At 39.7% G+C, this 18,558-nt stretch overlaps 9 protein-coding genes across 9 annotated transcripts; 6 read left to right on the top strand and 3 right to left on the bottom strand. All coding sequences in view use genetic code 12, as the record gives it.

Moving 5' to 3' along the window:
- Positions 1–202: 202 nt before the first annotated feature.
- On the top strand, positions 203–1,627 carry SPE1 (ornithine decarboxylase; the record flags this gene model as incomplete). Its single annotated transcript, XM_051816770.1, has 1 exon — positions 203–1,627. One exon carries the CDS (start codon positions 203–205, stop codon positions 1,625–1,627), a length of 1,425 nt encoding a protein of 474 aa, XP_051669911.1.
- A 435-nt stretch (positions 1,628–2,062) lies between these two features.
- On the top strand, positions 2,063–3,820 carry CMP1 (calcineurin catalytic subunit A; the record flags this gene model as incomplete). The annotated part of the gene is made up of 1 exon (XM_051816769.1): positions 2,063–3,820. One exon carries the CDS (start codon positions 2,063–2,065, stop codon positions 3,818–3,820), a length of 1,758 nt encoding a protein of 585 aa, XP_051669910.1.
- A 164-nt stretch (positions 3,821–3,984) lies between these two features.
- CANMA_004487 (uncharacterized protein) lies at positions 3,985–4,764 on the top strand (the record flags this gene model as incomplete). Its single annotated transcript, XM_051816768.1, has 1 exon — positions 3,985–4,764. The coding sequence occupies one exon, from the start codon at positions 3,985–3,987 to the stop codon at positions 4,762–4,764; it is 780 nt and encodes a 259-aa protein (XP_051669909.1).
- Positions 4,765–5,046: 282 nt separating this feature from the next.
- On the top strand, positions 5,047–7,953 carry CANMA_004486 (uncharacterized protein; the record flags this gene model as incomplete). The annotated part of the gene is made up of 1 exon (XM_051816767.1): positions 5,047–7,953. One exon carries the CDS (start codon positions 5,047–5,049, stop codon positions 7,951–7,953), a length of 2,907 nt encoding a protein of 968 aa, XP_051669908.1.
- Positions 7,954–7,986: 33 nt separating this feature from the next.
- TSR2 (Tsr2p) lies at positions 7,987–8,601 on the bottom strand (the record flags this gene model as incomplete). The annotated part of the gene is made up of 1 exon (XM_051816766.1): positions 7,987–8,601. One exon carries the CDS (start codon positions 8,599–8,601, stop codon positions 7,987–7,989), a length of 615 nt encoding a protein of 204 aa, XP_051669907.1.
- A 341-nt stretch (positions 8,602–8,942) lies between these two features.
- On the top strand, positions 8,943–13,268 carry CANMA_004484 (DNA-directed RNA polymerase III core subunit; the record flags this gene model as incomplete). Its single annotated transcript, XM_051816765.1, has 1 exon — positions 8,943–13,268. One exon carries the CDS (start codon positions 8,943–8,945, stop codon positions 13,266–13,268), a length of 4,326 nt encoding a protein of 1,441 aa, XP_051669906.1.
- A 33-nt stretch (positions 13,269–13,301) lies between these two features.
- On the bottom strand, positions 13,302–15,623 carry ORC1 (origin recognition complex subunit 1; the record flags this gene model as incomplete). The annotated part of the gene is made up of 1 exon (XM_051816764.1): positions 13,302–15,623. One exon carries the CDS (start codon positions 15,621–15,623, stop codon positions 13,302–13,304), a length of 2,322 nt encoding a protein of 773 aa, XP_051669905.1.
- Positions 15,624–15,924: 301 nt separating this feature from the next.
- Positions 15,925–16,584, bottom strand: TEM1 (Ras family GTPase; the record flags this gene model as incomplete). Its single annotated transcript, XM_051816762.1, has 2 exons — positions 15,925–16,492; positions 16,550–16,584. The coding sequence occupies 2 exons, from the start codon at positions 16,582–16,584 to the stop codon at positions 15,925–15,927; spliced, it is 603 nt and encodes a 200-aa protein (XP_051669904.1).
- A 578-nt stretch (positions 16,585–17,162) lies between these two features.
- Positions 17,163–17,933, top strand: RPS1 (40S ribosomal protein eS1; the record flags this gene model as incomplete). Its single annotated transcript, XM_051816761.1, has 1 exon — positions 17,163–17,933. The coding sequence occupies one exon, from the start codon at positions 17,163–17,165 to the stop codon at positions 17,931–17,933; it is 771 nt and encodes a 256-aa protein (XP_051669903.1).
- Between the last annotated feature and the right edge of the window lie 625 nt (positions 17,934–18,558).

Below are 18,558 nucleotides of genomic sequence, written 5' to 3'. Positions count from 1 at the left end.
TTTCATATTTGTGAGTACAGAGAAGAATACGTCTAGAGAAGGTCACCAAGCCAAATAGAGTTAATCAAGTGTTTTGGTAATCAGTCGCTTGAAAGAATATTTTTTGAACATAACGTTTGAACGTTTGTAAAAGTTTAGAAAGCTTTTTGAAAGAGTTGAAAAATCCTTTGTGTGTCTTCCTAACGATCCCCTCCACTAGGTTATGACATCAAGTATTGTTGAAGCAAGTCAATTAAAATGTATTGAAGAATTTAATTCTAATTTACAAAGAAACAATAATGGCTTAACAGAGCTGAGAAGTGCAGCTTCTACTTTGTTTGCGAAAGGAGATGTGGGAGATGATGCAAGCGATGAAGTCATCGCTGATAATAGTAAATCTGCTGTGGGTAAGGCATTAACTGAGCATGTTAATCAGATTGACCATGAAGAATGTGATGCTGGTGACGAAGATTCATTTTTCGTCTGTGATTTGAACCAAGTTGTCAAGTCAGTTCACACTTGGCGCAAACATTTGCCCAGGATCCAACCTCATTACGCGATCAAGTGTAATACCAATATAGAAGTCATTAAGCTTTTGCATCAATTGGGTGTCAGCTACGATTGCGCCTCCAAGAATGAAATTGATACCGTTTTAAAACTAGGTATTGATGCTGACAAGATAGTTTACGCCAACCCGTGCAAGACAAATTCATTCATTAGACACGCCAAGACAAGCAATGTTAATTTAACCACGGTTGACAATGCTCATGAGTTGCACAAGTTGGCTAGATTTCATCCCGAGTGTAAAATCTTGGTGAGAATTATGACTGATGATGAAGGTGCCCAATGTAGATTGAGTACTAAATTCGGATGTAGCTTGACTACCGCACTCGAGTCTATTTTGCCTTTGGCTAAAAGATTAGGTTTACCGGTTGTTGGTGTTGCCTTTCATGTCGGTTCCGGAGCTAAAGATTTTGAGTCTATTTATAAGGCTGTTCGTGATTCAAGAGCCGTTTTCAATCGCGGTATTGAAATGGGCTTTGACATGAAAATGTTGGACATTGGTGGTGGGTTTGAGTTTGAAACTTTTGTCGAGTCGTCCAAGATGGTGAATGTTTCAATTGATGAGTTTTTTCCAAAGGAGTTTGTTGATGAGCATAAAATTAAGTTTATTGCCGAGCCAGGAAGATTAATGGTTGCCAATGCATTCACTTTAGCCACCCACGTTATTGCTAAACGTGAATTACAACATGATGTTGCTGATGACGAACAGAATCGTATCAAGGCAATGTTGTACATCAATGATGGTGTTTATGGAAACATGAATTGTATCTTGTTTGATCATCAACATCCAACAGCTCATGTTTTGAAAAATGGGTCACATTTCCATTACAATCACATGGAGAGAAGATTGAATAATGATAGTAACAAGGAGGAATGTAAATTCGAGTTCAATTATTCAATTTGGGGACCGACGTGTGATGGTTTGGATTGCGTTTCCACCAAGAGTGAGCTTCACTTTGAGGTAGATGTGGGTGATTGGTTATATTTTCCCAATCTAGGCGCATACACCAGTGCTGCTGCCACTCAATTCAATGGATTTGAAAATGATACAAAGATTATTTATATCCCTGTTGAGTCAAAGTAGAAACAGTAACGATATTTATACATTAAAGATTAATATAAGTTTGATTGTTTTTTTTATGAACCTGTGATGATAGTGTAGAGAAGCATGGCTTTTTTGATATATCTCAACAAAACAGCGCCTACGTTCTTTGATCCATAGATTTTTCTGTGCATCTAGATTTATTACATAAGAATTAGGTAATACGATCCGATTTCTCTCAGTCTCTCTCTTTGCTGACGCTCGTTTTTTTTACTTTCTTACCCTTTTGCGAGGGCTGAAACGAAAAATTAAAAATAGCATTTAACAACGGTGATTACGACGATATCAAACATCCTCGATACCCTTCTATTATAGATCATTCAGTTTTTGGATCTTCACTAGACACCTACAAGAGAGATTCCCCCTTTTGTTAGCATTTTCACGTAGTACAGTTGTCATTCAAATAGTCGAGCCAAAATGTCAAATTACCCTCCTCAATTTAATCGAGATCGTCACCTGGATCTAAGAAATAAAACTCAGACCAATACAAAGCAGATTAACAATGCTCTTAATGCCATTCAGCACAAACGCTCAGAGTCGGATGAAAAGAGGGATCGAACTAAGTACACAACGGACGAAGGGGAAACAATTTCAACAGTCGATCGAGCAGTAAAGGATGTTACTCCGCCAGCCTCTTTTAAACCATCAAATGAACAAGTCTTTTTACGCAATGGGTTACCCAATTGTGAATTCATCAAGGACCACTTTTTTCATGAAGGTAGATTGCAAGAAGACCAAGCTATAAAGATTGTGAAGCAAGCGACACAATTGTTAACTGCCGAACCCAACTTGTTGAGCGTACCGGCACCGGTGACCATATGCGGTGATGTCCATGGACAGTATTACGATCTTATGAAATTGTTTGAAGTTGGTGGCGACCCCAAAACGACCAAGTACTTGTTCTTGGGAGATTACGTTGATAGGGGTTCATTTTCCATTGAGTGTTTGATTTACCTATACGCTTTGAAAATCACATACCCGAACTCCTTTTGGATGTTGAGAGGTAATCATGAGAGTCGCCACTTGACTGAATATTTCACCTTTAAGAACGAATGTGTACATAAATATTCACTGAAGTTGTACGAGGAATGTATAACCAGTTTCAACGCATTACCCTTAGCAGCAATCATGAATGAGCAATTCTTTTGTGTTCATGGAGGTATATCACCACAATTGACTGATTTGGATAGTGTGCGTAAGATGAACAGATTTAGGGAGCCACCTACAAAGGGATTGATGTGTGATTTATTATGGGCAGACCCAATTGAAGAGTACGATGAAGATAACATTGACACTGATTATCTAAACAATGCTGTCAGAGGGTGTTCCTATGCATTTACTTATAAAGCTGCATGCAAGTTTTTGGATAGAACTAAATTGTTGTCTATTATACGTGCTCATGAAGCTCAAAATGCGGGGTACAGAATGTACAAACGGACAAAGACAATGGGGTTCCCTAGTTTATTAACGATGTTTAGTGCCCCAAACTATTTGGACAGTTATAACAATAAGGCGGCTGTGTTGAAATATGAAAACAACGTCATGAACATTAGACAATTCAACGCATCACCCCATCCATACTGGTTACCTCATTTCATGGATGTATTTACTTGGTCACTACCATTTGTTGGTGAAAAGGTTACTGATATGTTGGTAAGCATATTAAATGTTTGTACTGAGGAGGAATTGGACGAAGAAGCACCCTTCTCGGAAGCGCATATTGGTCTTAGTGGCAATACACCACCAAGTACAGTAGCATCACCAAGAGCAAGGCCACCTCCGGTATTTGCAGCCGAGCCTGAAGAAATGGAGGCTGATCTCACTTTAGATGAAAAGAAGCTAGTCTTGAGGAATAAGATCATAGCTATTGGTAAAATGTCGCGAATGTTTCAAGTATTGAGAGAAGAGCAGGAGAGTGTCGCCCACTTGAAAGCTTTGAATCGGGGCCAGCTACCCAAGGGGTCTTTATTGCATGGAAAAGAGAGTATTCAAAATAGTATTCTCACTTTTGAGCAAGCTAAAGCTGCTGATCGTGTAAATGAAGCATTACCACCAAGCTATGAAGACATGAAAAGGATGGATGAACAAAGAGAAAAACGGATCAAAAACCAAATTGAAAGTCAAGAAGGAGGCAGTCCAGTGTTTCAAAAGTTTATGCGCAAGTTGTCTCGGTAATGTAGTTCTCTAACATATGAATATATACCATGTCGCGATATATAGCTTTATCTTTTTATTTTTTTTTTTAATTTTATTTTATTTTATTTTTTGTTTTTTCAGACACGTTTTCTTCGGTGGTCATCATAAGTAAATGTCACGAACCTTGAATTGAAAACCACAGCATGCCTCCACAACAGAGAGTGATTCACGAACAGCCGGATATAGAAAACACCATATTATACTCCACGTATCAAGCTTCTAGTCCTGCTAGATTTTCAACCGATGATGACAAGTTTATAATGTACGGCGGTGGGCCTTCCTATACCATCCAATTCCGAAACACGGGAAAACTTCGACCTTTTTCGACTGACCGAGTGTCCTTGTTTGTATTGTCTTCGCATTTTATCGTATGGTCGAATGAAGATAATTTAGGGATCGAAATACCATATCAATTGATTTACTTGCATGCCTTGGATAAAAATTCACTATACCTACAAGTACAGAACAGTCCCGTGCTTAGTGATTCATCGGATGATGTTTGCGAGATTAGATTAGTTGAAAACAACGACCATGGAAATACAAATGTGCTATTTACCAAGGTAAATGGGGAGGCAGAAGTCGTATATCAGGCGATGTCAACATGCTCAGCTATGCATTTCGACTCCGATGACTCGGATGACGACGAAACGATGGCTGTGAATCACGAGGCCCATCTTCCTACAATGGAAATACCCGAGAATTGGCTTAGTGGTGAAGCATCTGCTAACATTCAAGAGAAACATTTCAAAAACGACGGGTATGCTGATGATCTAGACGATGAGAACAGTGATGAAGGTCCAGATCATGGTGTTGTTGCCGGTATGAGTGTTGATGTTGGATATGCTTCGATAGCTGGAAGTAAAAGAACTGAACAGGATGATCAGGATAGCACGTTGTATAGAAAGAGAAATAAAATTCAGTGAGGAAGTGGGGGAGAGGGGGGGGGGACGATTGAAAGAAACCGACTCAGTTTTGTAGAGAGTTCAGATGATAGAGCAGAAAGAGAATCTCTTTAGCGCATCTTCATATGATAGTGACCCGGAGTGGATCTATTTCACCTGCGTGTCGCTTAAATTGAAATGGGAAAGAGAAAAAAAAAAAGAGATAAAACTAATTTGATAATTCATTGTTTCTCAATCACACTCTTTCCAGGTTACCTTTCACTCGCTTAACACCCTTTGCCAAGACGTCAGCTATACTTGGCTATGAAGTCCTCAGAAGAGAGGTTGCAGTTTCAAAATGACTTTTTAAGCTTGGGACAAGGACGGATAATCCCTCAACAAGATGACAAGTTTTGGTCTCGCTTTTGGAGACTACCAACCAAAAGTCAAGATATTTTAGAGTTAATTTCACTAGAGGATGTGAGGAATGTACGACACCAGAATGTGGTAAATTATATCACATTTATAAAAAGATTGAGCTTGAAAGTTATTGAAGTTGCAAATTCAGAGTTTTTGACCAATAGCGATATAGTGGTGGTTTTAAACTGCATACGGTTTTTGGTCAAACTCCTACCACCTATGCTTGAACTTCATGATTATGACGATACCATTGGTTTTGAGTTGTTTTGGAACTTGAGATTTGACACAACGGAATATCTCAAGTCTAAGGAGGTGGCGGAGACACCAGGTGCTGAAGATAAGGCCAAAAAATCTATTTCATGTGACGAAGTCAAGGATACTTTGGCATTCACATTGATGATGGCATTGGTGGACTTGTTATATACAAAAGGGTTCACAATTAATACGAAGGAAAAGGGTGGCATAAGTTTAAGTGTATGGGAGCCGGGATTAGGCTTTTCGGGTAAACCTAGATCACCGAATTTGGTAATTGACAGCAATAGAACGGAGGTATTGAAGCTCATTGTGACCTTGTGTTCGGATGGATTTTATTGTACACCATCAACAATAGTGTCTAAAGGGTCGAGATTTCTTACGGTGTTGGTTTCAATGACGCCAAAAGTAAAATTATTAACGTTGATATCGTCATTGCTAAATCTCACGTGCAGGTCATCAAAAAGCAACGAGGAGAGTGCACTACATTATGATAGCATCAACTACACTGAAACCAGACACTTGTGTGTGACCTACGCTTTTTCATTATTAACTATGATGATGGTGTATCCTATACCTCATGATACGGGGATAACAGGATGTAAGTTACACAATTTGACTAGAAGGTATCTAAGTAAGGTACACAAAGAGCTGGAACTAGCGTTGATTGCTACTTCCTTAATTGATATATTACGTTTTCCTTTGGCTGCGAGAGATTCAGAGAATGGCTCATTCAACTTTAGTAAGAATACTCAACCATCGATATGGGCCACTAATGGTGTTATCTTCATGTGGGAATTGATTCAGTGCAACAAAAACTTTGAAGACATCGTAACAAAGAAACACATACCACTGCTAATGGTCATTTTATTGTATTATGTTTTTGAATTCAAGACTAATGATGGTCAAAAGAACTTGGTGCGTGTTTGTGCGTACCTACTACTATATTTGTCGTCACAATTAGAAATGTTGGGCTCCTTATTTCACCCTATATCATTGCTGTTGTACGAGTCTCTTCCACCGAGCTACAAGTTATCAATATCTCCTTTAACCACACGGGATTTCATGGTGAGCCAGCTTTGTTCTATTTTGTTGAATTCCTATCCAGTGCAGCCACCCACATACTCTTTCCGACCTTTACCGAAGCTTTTACTAAATTCCTTGGTTGAAACATTGTACAATTTGATTATACCCGTGTCTGAACATGAACTAAAGGTGCACAACAATCCAAGCAAAAAGTTGAACAATCCAAACTCACGTGGAGGGTTATCATACCAAGCGTCGTCTTTGGTAACGCAGCTAATTGCTAGATTTTCAAGCAAAAGCTTTCTTCTTGAGAAGCCATATCATTTAAACGTTGTTGCGCTATTGATAAGAGCCGTGTGCATAGCAGTTGTCAAATACCCACACCCTTCAAGAATGCTATTGTTTAGTATTTTGAAAAATGAAAGGGTATATGACAATTTATGGAATACGATATTCAACATTCAGGAATATTCTGTGAGGGGTGATTCAATATCCAAGATTGATGAGGTTGCCGTGAGTGAGGTCAATGAGACAGATATACCAGCAACGGTGACTTCCAATGGAGATGAAAATGTACCATCAACACCAATTCCCATCTTGCCCCGAAACACAAACGATGATTCTTTAACCGTATCAGAAAGTGAAAGTGTTGAGTCATCTTTGCGACCGCGACCACCACCTGGCATGTCGGACAAAGCGAGAGACAAGCAAAGAAAAGACAGCCCTATTGGCCAAGTCTGGGCCGGTAAGGATGTATTGGCGCTCATACTCACCGTAATTATTCCTCACTTGAAACTGGTTTTGAGCACATTATGGACAGGTACCAGAGGAGCAAGCGTTGATACTTTTGAACTAGTGCAGAAGATTGAATGCTCTGACTTTTCTGAAATGATTGAGGACAACCGGCATCAACTAAAATACGAACTTCTCCCAGAGGCCCCATTGGAGCAGCTTAAGTTTGAGTGGAGCTTGTTATCGTTAGGCTGGTATCTTTCATTGCTATACAGTGAAATCTACAATGCATCGTCTCAAGTAAAAACATGCATTGGGAATAATAACGGGTTGATGAAAAATTTTTCCAATTCGTTGGCTACTGTAAGTAAGATTACTTCGGGGTGGACAAGCTTTCTCAAACAAGAGGAGCCAGGTAAACAAGTGGACGACTTCACACTCCAGTGGATTGAGAATGGGATGACGGATGTTAACACATGGCAGGGAACTACCATAACTCTTTTTGATGTTTCTTCTACATCCAAAGATGGCTTTTTTGCCAGTTTCAACAAATACAATGGAACGACCAGCCAGGCTGTTCCAAACACACCTGGAGGTTTGAATGACATGATGAAAAGGTTCAGCGACTTTAACCTCAACGGAGCTACCGGCTCGCCAGTTTCGTCAGTGCCAAGTACCCCTGGTGAAGAGCAAGAATCATACTTTACAAGAAGATCTGGAAGAAACTCCGTTACGAGTTTGCATTCATTAAATAAGCTCAACAGAATAAGGAGTAATACTCCACGAAACTCGCTCAGTTAATAGGAATTAGATTATACAATAGCCAAAATTTTCTTACCTCCTTCTACCTTTTTTTTGTACCAACTGAAACCCATCGTCATCAACAATTGGCTCCTCCTTATGTTCCTGTTTGCCATCATTATTACCATCTATCTCCATATCATCATCCTCATCCTCCTCTTCATCATCATCATCATCTGAAACGTCAGGATTATTTGGATCTTCGTCTATGTGCACGTGTCTATTCTCTCCATGCGTACTCCTCTTTTCCTGCCACTTTGCATATAGAGCATCAACTTGATCATATTTATGTTCTTGAACTTGTTTATAAAACTTCATCACTAGGGCAGCAATCTCCAAAGCCGAATCGTTATCAACTTGCACGTCAAACTCATCTACCATTGCGTACAACAAAGTCTCCTCAATCAACTGGATATCCACCACACTTGATTCCTTAAACAAGTCAATGACTATACCGCTTATCCAGTCTCTTTTCTCTGCTGACTTTGGTCCACCCCACGAGTTTTCCACAGCAGTTGCTAACTCTTCCCATTTATACACCGCCATACACACACCTAGTTCAAATTTGGCCTGTTGAGCCTCAATGGGGAAAGATAAGTTTCCATTCTCAACTTCGACATAGTCTGTGGGGTCTATAGATGTTGTCATTGTGTCTAGTTTGTTAGCAGTAGAAGTTGCTAGTAATGAAAGGTGGGTAATTCGATGGCATCTCTTCTCAAATTTTCGATGGAGCCGCAAGGAATACCTACTTTGGTTGGTGCAAGGCAAAAAAAAAGAAAAAAAAACATCGATACCAAGTTTCTCTCTTCTCAGATCATACTTTACACTGAAAAATTTATACATCAGTTAAAGGAACCATACCGTAGTACAGATAGAATCTGGTTTCTTATTTTATTCTTTTCCCATATACACTGGTTAACACTTAAAACTATCATAATAGTTGCTACATTTACACAAACAACAATAGTTCTATCTTATATGAGTCACAAATGGGTAAGGAAGTAGTATTGGATATTGCCCCCAAGTGCATCGATGGTTTGGATTTTTCTGCCCTTTCAGCAAAGGACATTGTTGCACAATCAGAGGTTGAGATTCAAACGAGAGATTTGTATGATTTGGAAAAAGGAAGGGTACCGAAGGAAGGGGGAGCCTTGGATACGAGAATGGGTATCTCCTCAAACTCGTCAGAGTGCGCTACATGTCATGGAAATCTTGCATCGTGTAATGGTCACTTTGGTCACATCAGACTTGCATTACCAGTGTTTCATGTGGGGTATTTCAAAGCGGTTATATCGGTGTTGCAATGTGTTTGCAAAAATTGTGGAGCCATATTGCTAGACCCCCCGGCCAAGCGCCAGTTTTTATCGGAATTGAGGCGACCCAACATTGACAATCTAAAAAGGATGAAAATTTTGAAAAAAATCAATGACCAGTGTAAGAAGCAACGACGCTGTTTGAAATGTAACCATGTAAATGGTGTTATTAAGAAAGCAGCAAGCGGAGCAGGTCCGGCATCGTTAAAGATTGTGCACGATACATTCAGATGGATCGGAAAGAAAGAGACCCCTGAAAAGGCTGTTTGGGATGAGGACTTAGATTTGGTGTTTAAACGGAATCCTGATTTAGAAAAGTTTGCCAAACGGATTCAAGAGGATTTTAATCCGTTAAAGACCTTGAACTTGTTTAAACAAATTATCCCTGAAGATTGTGAATTACTTGGAATGGATTCTTCCAAAGGGGGAAGGCCGGAGGTGTATATATGGCGCTATCTACCGGCCCCACCGGTATGTATTAGGCCTTCGGTTATGATGGATGCGCAGTCGAATGAAGATGATCTCACGGTTAAGCTCACAGAAATTGTTTGGACATCATCGATGATTAAAGCAGGAATTGCCAAAGGTATCTCCATTAATAACTTGATGGAGCAATGGGACTACTTGCAACTTTCCGTGGCAATGTATATTAACTCCGACGCGGCAAACCCAGCCTTGATGTCAGGTGGTGGTGGCGGTGGATCAAAGTCGGCAAAACCAATCCGTGGATTTTGTCAGAGACTAAAGGGTAAGCAAGGTCGTTTCAGAGGAAATTTGTCGGGGAAAAGGGTTGATTTCTCAGGTAGAACTGTGATTTCGCCCGACCCCAATTTGAAAATAGACGAGGTTGCGGTGCCCGATAGGGTAGCTAAGGTTTTAACGTATCCTGAAAAATGCACCAGATACAACAAGAAAAAATTACAGGGTTTGGTTATCAACGGGCCCGATGTACACCCAGGAGCAAATTACGTAATGAAGCAGAATGAAGCAGGAAAGAGAAATTTAAGATTTGGCGATCGTGTAAAGTTGGCAAAGTCTTTGCAAATTGGAGATGTTGTTGAACGTCATATCGAAGATGGCGATGTTGTCTTGTTTAACCGTCAACCTTCATTGCATAGATTATCAATCTTGGCCCATTATGCCAAAGTCCGTCCATGGAGAACTTTTAGATTGAATGAGTGTGTTTGTACGCCATATAATGCCGATTTTGATGGTGATGAAATGAACTTACATGTTCCTCAAACGGAAGAAGCAAGAGCCGAAGCAATCAACTTGATGGGAGTTAAAAATAACTTGTTAACGCCAAAGTCGGGTGAGCCTATCATTGCCGCTACTCAAGATTTCATCACCGGCTCTTATTTAATCTCTCACAAGGATTCCTTCTTTGACCGTGCGTCTTTGGTCCAGTTGTTGAGTATGATGTCGGACGCGGACATACAGTTTGATATACCCCCGCCAACAATAGTGAAGCCAGTAATGCTCTGGACAGGTAAGCAAGTGTTTTCGTTGTTAATCAAGCCAAATAGACACAGTAAAGTTGTCATCAACTTGAATGCCAAAAACAAGACATTCCACCCACCTGAAAAGGGTCTACCAAGTGAGATGTCCCCGAATGATGGTTTTGTCATTATTAGGGGCTCGCAAATTCTTAGTGGGTTGATGGATAAATCGACTTTGGGTGACGGGAAAAAACACTCTGTGTTTTACACGATACTTCGTGACTATGGTCCTCAAGAGGCAGCAGCAGCAATGAATCGAATGGCCAAATTATGTGCTAGATTTTTGGGTAACCGCGGTTTCTCCATTGGTATTAACGATGTGACGCCTGCTCATGAATTGAAACAAAAGAAAGAATTGATGGTAGAACAGGCATATTTAAAATGTGACCAGTTGATTGATTTGTATAATAGGGGGAAATTGGAAACCCAGCCTGGTTGTAACGAAGAACAAACTTTGGAGGCTAAAATTGGTGGTTTGTTGTCTAAGGTCAGAGAAGAGGTGGGTGATGTTTGTATCCGTGAGTTGGATTCGTTGAATGCCCCTTTGATTATGGCCACATGTGGTTCAAAAGGTTCCACTTTGAATGTTTCACAAATGGTGGCTGTCGTTGGACAACAGATTATCTCTGGTCATCGTGTTCCTGATGGTTTTCAAGACAGATCTCTACCCCATTTCACCAAAAACTCTAAAACACCACAGTCTAAAGGTTTCGTTAGGAATTCCTTCTTTAGTGGTTTATCACCCCCAGAGTTCTTGTTCCATGCTATTTCAGGAAGAGAAGGTTTGGTCGATACTGCAGTGAAGACAGCTGAAACGGGTTATATGTCTCGTAGATTGATGAAGTCACTTGAAGATCTTTCTTCACAGTACGACAACACGGTGCGTAATTCGTCAAACGGTATTGTTCAGTTTACATATGGTGGCGATGGTTTGGACCCTTATGATATGGAAGGAGACGCCAAACCAGTAAACTTTGTTAGGCAGTGGGATCATGCGTACAATGTGACGTATAATGTCCATGATAAAGCTTTGTTACCATACGAGATAAACGAGCTAGTTGACAAGACCTTAAGCCCGCTCATCGATAAGCTTGCTGTTGCTGGAAATGAAGATGAGCTTATTGATCAAAGGGATGCCGAGAGAGGATTTTATGAATCAGTTGCAGAATTCTTACGAAACAAGGCAGAAACTCTTGCACGGTTAAGAGAAACCAGAGGCTTGCAGCCATTTTACACCAGAATTGAGCAAGATGATATCCAAATGGATGAAGATGAAACCACAGTCAATGCTATAAACCAGTTGATGAAAATATCACACAAGGCAGTAAAGGAGTTTATGAAACAGTGTTTATATAAGTACTTGAGAGCAAAGGTGGAGCCTGGGACAGCCGTTGGTGCTATCGGGGCACAGTCGATTGGTGAACCGGGTACACAGATGACTTTGAAGACTTTCCATTTTGCCGGTGTGGCATCGATGAATGTGACTTTGGGTGTTCCCCGTATCAAGGAAATTATCAATGCCTCCAAGACTATTTCAACGCCTATTATCAATGCTGTTTTGGTCAACGATGACGATGAAATTGCGGCTCGTGTTGCCAAGGGAAGAATTGAAAAGACATTATTGAAAGATGTGGCCTTCTACATTGAAGATGTTTATAAAGACAACATGGCGTACTTGTCAATTAAGTTGGACTTGGAGACTATAGATAAGTTGCAATTGGAGTTGACCATTGACAACATTGCTCAAGCTATTTGCAAAGCGCCGAAGTTGAAGATTGCACCGGGTGATGTTATTGTTACCGGTAAGAATAGGATTAATGTATTGTGCAATGTCAACGAGTCAAAGTCAGAAAGCTTGAAAGCTACTGGCGATTCACTGAATGCCCTTTTCTTTAGAATGCAAACCTTAAAGAGGGTCCTTCCAGACATTTGCATCAAAGGGTTGCCAAACATTTTCCGTGCCGTGATTAACATCAAAGATGACGGTAAGAAGGAGTTGCTTGTTGAAGGATATGGCTTGAAAGATGTCATGAATACTGAGGGTATTGTGGGTACTAAAACCACCACGAATCATGTTTTGGAGGTGAATGAAATTTTGGGAATCGAAGCTGCCAGAGGATCAATCATTAGAGAAATTGACTACACAATGAGTAATCACGGTATGAGTGTTGATCCTCGTCATATCCAACTATTGGGAGATGTCATGACGTACAAGGGTGAGGTGTTGGGAATCACCAGATTTGGGCTTAGTAAAATGCGTGACTCGGTATTGCAGTTGGCATCTTTTGAGAAAACGACTGATCACTTGTTTGACGCTGCATTCTTTATGAAGAAGGACAAGATTGAAGGTGTGTCCGAATGTATTATTTTAGGTCAAACCATGAGCATTGGTACTGGGGCATTTAAATTGGTCAAATCGTCCAATTATGATGACAAGGTGTTGAAAAGAAAGAGCACTTTATTTGAATCTTGTTGTGAGGTGGCTACTGCTGCTGCTGCTTAGACAATGGTCACTGTATATATTTATAATTAAATGCTACAAAAATTGTGAGATTTCATGATCCTTTTTCAATACAGAAACCACCTCTTCCTCACTAACGTTTAACAACACCATTCTTCTTCTGTCACTTGAGAAACTTTGTTGATTGATTATTCCGGCTTCTACCAACGAATTCAAGACAAATTCAAAGTGATGTATTCTTATATTGACGCGTATTTTGTCACCAATCTTGTCGGTGTACAACAAGTCATACATTGATGAATCCGTCATGAACGGGTTGGAAGTTGTAAACATGGCCATGGAATTTTTCATCTCGTCAATTATGTCACCTACTGAATTTTCCGCCAATCCACTTCTTCTCGTTCTTCTTAAAAGGGCAGCAAGAAAGAGTTTAGCTGCAAATGGCAAGGTGGTTAAATATTTAGCTAGGGGCGAATTGACACTCTCGCTGATGGCTTGCGATATGTGAGATATCAATACTTGACATGATGAATGGACTTCTCCACTTTGTTCAGTGTTTTCCAAATATTGTTGTTCAGCGATTTCAACTGCTCGGCGACATATAGTTAACGCACGCCTAGCGTCACCGCTGACACTGGCTACTTTTCGTGACGCAAATCCGATGGCATCTGGACTGATTTCAACCTTGTGCCGGCTAGTTTTCGTCAACATGTCTAATCGATGCTGAATGATCGCGCCTAGTTGCTGATAAGTATACCCCTTGAACTGGATCCTTCGTAACCCCATTCTTGATGAAATCTTGTTGGCAAGAACCCTCTCAGGTAGATCCATGGTGTTTGCGACTGCGATAACGATAAGTTTCGAAGTGGCATATGTAGGCCAATTGAAAAAATTGTACATGACGTTTTGCTTCTTTTGGGCTATCTGGTCCAATTCATCCATCATCACCACTAAAGGTTTCCGTTTGTCGTCACTCCTTTTAAAGTACTCTTCCAATAAAATTGCTGCATTGGAATCAACAACTCGATCACCACCAGTTATATACTCCCATAGCATGCTATAAGCAACTGTCGGTGCGAGCAACTTTAATCCATTGATTTCGAAAAAATTGAATGGCTTGACGTAGCCTTCACCAGTTAACCCGGCCATCTGTTCAATAACATCTTTTATAGTTGCAGTTTTGCCCATTCCAGGAACACCGCTGACGTATATACAGCATCCAGTGCCTTCATTTATGGCACTTTCCAAACTGGCGTAAATCATCAGAAACTCATCTTCCCTACCAGGAAGTGCATTCAAACGTTGAGATGTATGTAGTTTTTCCTTTACTTCTCGGAAAGCTTCAGAAGTGGGGTCTAGTGTTCCTTCCGGTAGCTTTTTCGATGGAGATGTAAATGTGGGGAGCTGGCCCTGGTCTTGGATGACTCTGATTTTCTTACGAGGAGTAACAACGGAATAGATACTTTCAATCTCTGAATTTACCGATCGGGTCATCTTTATAGGGGACAGGGTTTTACTAGATGCTAGTGACGATGGGCCTTTTCTTTTCCTGGGAGATGGGGTAGCTGCTTGCTTGCACTTTGTTGTTCTTGGTGGAGCTACTTCGTCATCGGATACTTCAAAACTTTCGCTTTCGTCATCTGTATCTAGGAAATAAGGGGAGCCTTCAGAATCCGATGCGGTAGTCTTTGCAGTTGGTGCCTGTGCCGTGCTTCCTGGTTCATTCTTTGCACTTGTCGGCTGCTTTTTCCTCCCTGCATTTGACTGCTGTTTTTCCTTCTCTGATTTCTTCAACAGTTCGGGATTAAACACAAGCTTTTTTAAAGTATCATGAAAATGGTCCACGCCTTCAGTGAATAATTGCATAAGTTCATCATAATCGAATTTCTCTGAAAACTTGTCTTGTTCATTTGTTGCTCTACGACACATAAATACCTGCTTATCCTCCCTTTGAGCTCCGTTACACCTCTCGAATTCTTTTTCGGATACAACTTGAACATGGTCACCTATTTTCTCAAGCTCAATTTCGTCCTGGTAGGGAGTTATAAATATCTCTTTGTCGATTACCTCAATATCTACCGGAATTGCTTTGATCTCATCTCTTTCACTAAACCAAATAACCATGATTTCGACAAAGTCATTGATACCAAATCGTATATCTTTAATCAAAGCAATGTTGGACTCGTCACCAGCAGTAACCACAATTGTATCACCGACCTTCACTTGAAATTGATCTTGCTTGCGTCGCAATATAAGGTTATCTGACGGAGCATGAGTTGAGCCTGCTTTGCTCCTACGATTGGTTCTTCTTGTGGGTGGTTTATGAGATGCCAGGCTATTATCATTCTCAATTTCAGAAGTAAACACAAGCTCCCAGCCTTTGTATTCGTGAGACATTGGCTCTGGGTAGTAAAGACCAAAAATCTTGTGCGGCGGCGTGCGTGTCTTCTTTTGTTTTGCCAGTTGAGAATGAAAATTATACGCGGCTGTTTTATTAATTCGAAGAGGTACATTGATAACAGAGGGTGATTTAGTTACTTTAAATATGTATTATGCATTATCTTCCCTCTCCTAGGGATCTATAGAATTGAAGAGAATAAAAAAAAGGAAATGAAGAATTCGTTAAATCGTTAGTAAATTTAGAAAAGGTGCAGCTGTTTCTCTCTAACCCCCCCCACACACACACACCTTCCCTAGCTTATTTGAAAATCAAGATTGGCTCACCAACATTGACAATTTCGTCTAAGTTCAACTTCAAGTCAAATGCTTTCGACAAGATAATCTTGAAAATCTTTTGCACATTTATAGAATGACTGGTTGAGCAGAAAATAACGGGGGCCTTCATTGCTGCTCCAAACTTTTTAGCTTGTTGAGTAATTTCAACCTGGTCTTGGAAGGACAAATCTATAAATTGATCGTATTTGGTGCCAATAAGGAACGGAATTGCTGTCTTGTTGAACCCTCTTACTTGTCGGTACCATTCTTTAATTGAATTTAGGGTGGATTTTCTTGTAAGATCAAACATGAACAAGATTGCAACGGCATCATTGGAGACTAGCGGTAGCATGTTGATGAATTCCTTCTGTCCTCCAAGATCCCATATAGAAAACATGATTGTGGTATTTCTGATCTGTATTCGTTTATCCATAAAGTTAACTCCAAGCGTTTGAATATAGTCCTCGTCAAAAGAACCCTCAACATATTTTACCATTAAAGAGGTTTTGCCTATCTGCGAGTCCCCAATGAGACCTATTTTTAATGCAACTCTATAATGTGCTGTTAGTAAACCGGTTGTTGTCGTAAATGACAATGGGATTACATACTGGTTGTTTTGGTCTTGATCTTGCACCTCGTCCATCGTATGCAGGTGGTATATAGTGGAGAAAGGCGCTGGTGTATTAATGTAAGATGCTGAAGATACGGAAGTAACGTTGGCTAATTGTGACAATTGACTGAACAACAGCTGATAGGGGGGATATGAATAGGCGGGTTATCACGTTGATCCCAAAGTTGACCCAAAAGCAAAACATACCTTTGTTTACATTTTGGGCGCATCACACGACTAACAAGGGCTAAACCCTAGTGGTATATTACTGCACGTGCATACAAAATTAGTTACACTCACTTTAAGTTTAAGGTAGCGCTATCAACTATTGTTTTGTCTAGGAGGATTTGTTCTCCTGCATTGTTAGATAAGTAATTACGTAACACAATGTATAAACATTACATAATCATATAGTACACACAACACCATAAATTAATTTTTTTATCCAAAAGACACACACACACACACATACAAAATCTGAGAGAGAGAGAGACAGAGACAGACAGAGACAGACAGAAGGAGAAAAAAAAATTTTAATACTGAACTTAGAAAATTAATTTTTCAGTTTTTACCCTCCTTTCATTATCTTCAACAACTGAAAGCATATCAACATGGCAGTAGGTAAAAATAAGAGACTTTCTAAAGGAAAGAAAGGATTGAAAAAGAAGGTCGTAGACCCATTCACCAGAAAAGATTGGTTTGACATTAAAGCCCCAACCACTTTTGAAAACAGAAATGTTGGTAAGACTTTAATCAACAGATCCACTGGTTTGAAAAACGCTGCCGATGGATTAAAGGGAAGAGTTTTCGAAGTTTGCTTAGCTGACTTGCAAGGTTCAGAAGACCACTCTTACAGAAAGATCAAATTGAGAGTTGATGAAGTTCAAGGTAAAAACTTGTTGACCAACTTCCATGGTATGGACTTTACCTCAGACAAAATAAGATCATTGGTTAGAAAATGGCAATCATTGGTTGAAGCCAACGTTACTGTCAAGACTGCTGATGACCACGTTTTGAGAGTATTTGCTATTGCCTTCACCAAGAGACAACCAAACCAAATCAAAAAGACCACCTACGCTCAATCATCTAAGTTGAGAGAAATCAGAAAGAAGATGATTGAAATCATGCAAAGAGAAGTTTCCAACTGTACTTTGGCTCAATTAACCTCTAAATTGATTCCAGAAGTTATTGGTCGTGAAATTGAGAAATCTACCCAAACCATTTTCCCATTGCAAAATGTTCACATTAGAAAAGTCAAGTTGTTGAAACAACCAAAATTCGACTTGGGTTCATTGTTGGCTTTGCACGGTGAAGGTTCAACTGAAGAAAAAGGTAAGAAGGTTTCTGGTGGTTTCAAGGATGTTGTTTTGGAATCTGTTTAAGTGTTGGTGATTTAATAGCCTTTAGCATTTTCTAATTTGTAACTACCTAATTTTAAATATATATACGAAAGGTTCATACTAAAGAAATGTAGTACCTACAATAGAGTGAAAACCGAAGGAGTTACGTAGTGGACTCATTTAATCTGTAGCTGCATACATGATTGTAATCGATGAATGTTAACTTTGTTAAACATGTAATAGTGGATTGGATAGTTTCAAAGACTTGATGTCGTGAGTGCCAAATGTCTTGTGATACTATTCTACGACACTAATACTTTTGAAATGACGTTCTGCAGGTAAAAGGTAGCAACGATGTAGAAGAATTACACAAACACGAAGTACAAGGCTTTTCACTTAAGGGTAACAACAAAGCGTTAGTAGGAACCTGCAAAAGTCTATGTCTGTGTTCGTTTTAAACAAGCACAGTTAAGACAACCATCCACCATTCTTACCCCCTGAGGATTAACCCTTTTACTTTTAGCAAGTTAAAATTTATGGTCTTAATATATATATATATATATACATAAATTGCTTTCACAGATTTGTTTTCTTACAATAAATTCTAATAAAATAGCAAGAGTAACAAAAAATAAAAAAGGAATAAAAAGAAATCTTAGTTCTTATT

This window comes from Candida margitis (genome assembly GCF_024628925.1).
Source record: "Candida margitis strain CBS 14175 chromosome Unknown scaffold40, whole genome shotgun sequence".
In the NCBI taxonomy this organism is placed as follows: domain Eukaryota; kingdom Fungi; phylum Ascomycota; class Pichiomycetes; order Serinales; family Debaryomycetaceae; genus Lodderomyces; species Lodderomyces margitis.
The sequence above is the reverse complement of the archived record's forward strand: the minus strand, read 5'-3'. Positions and strand labels throughout refer to the sequence as shown.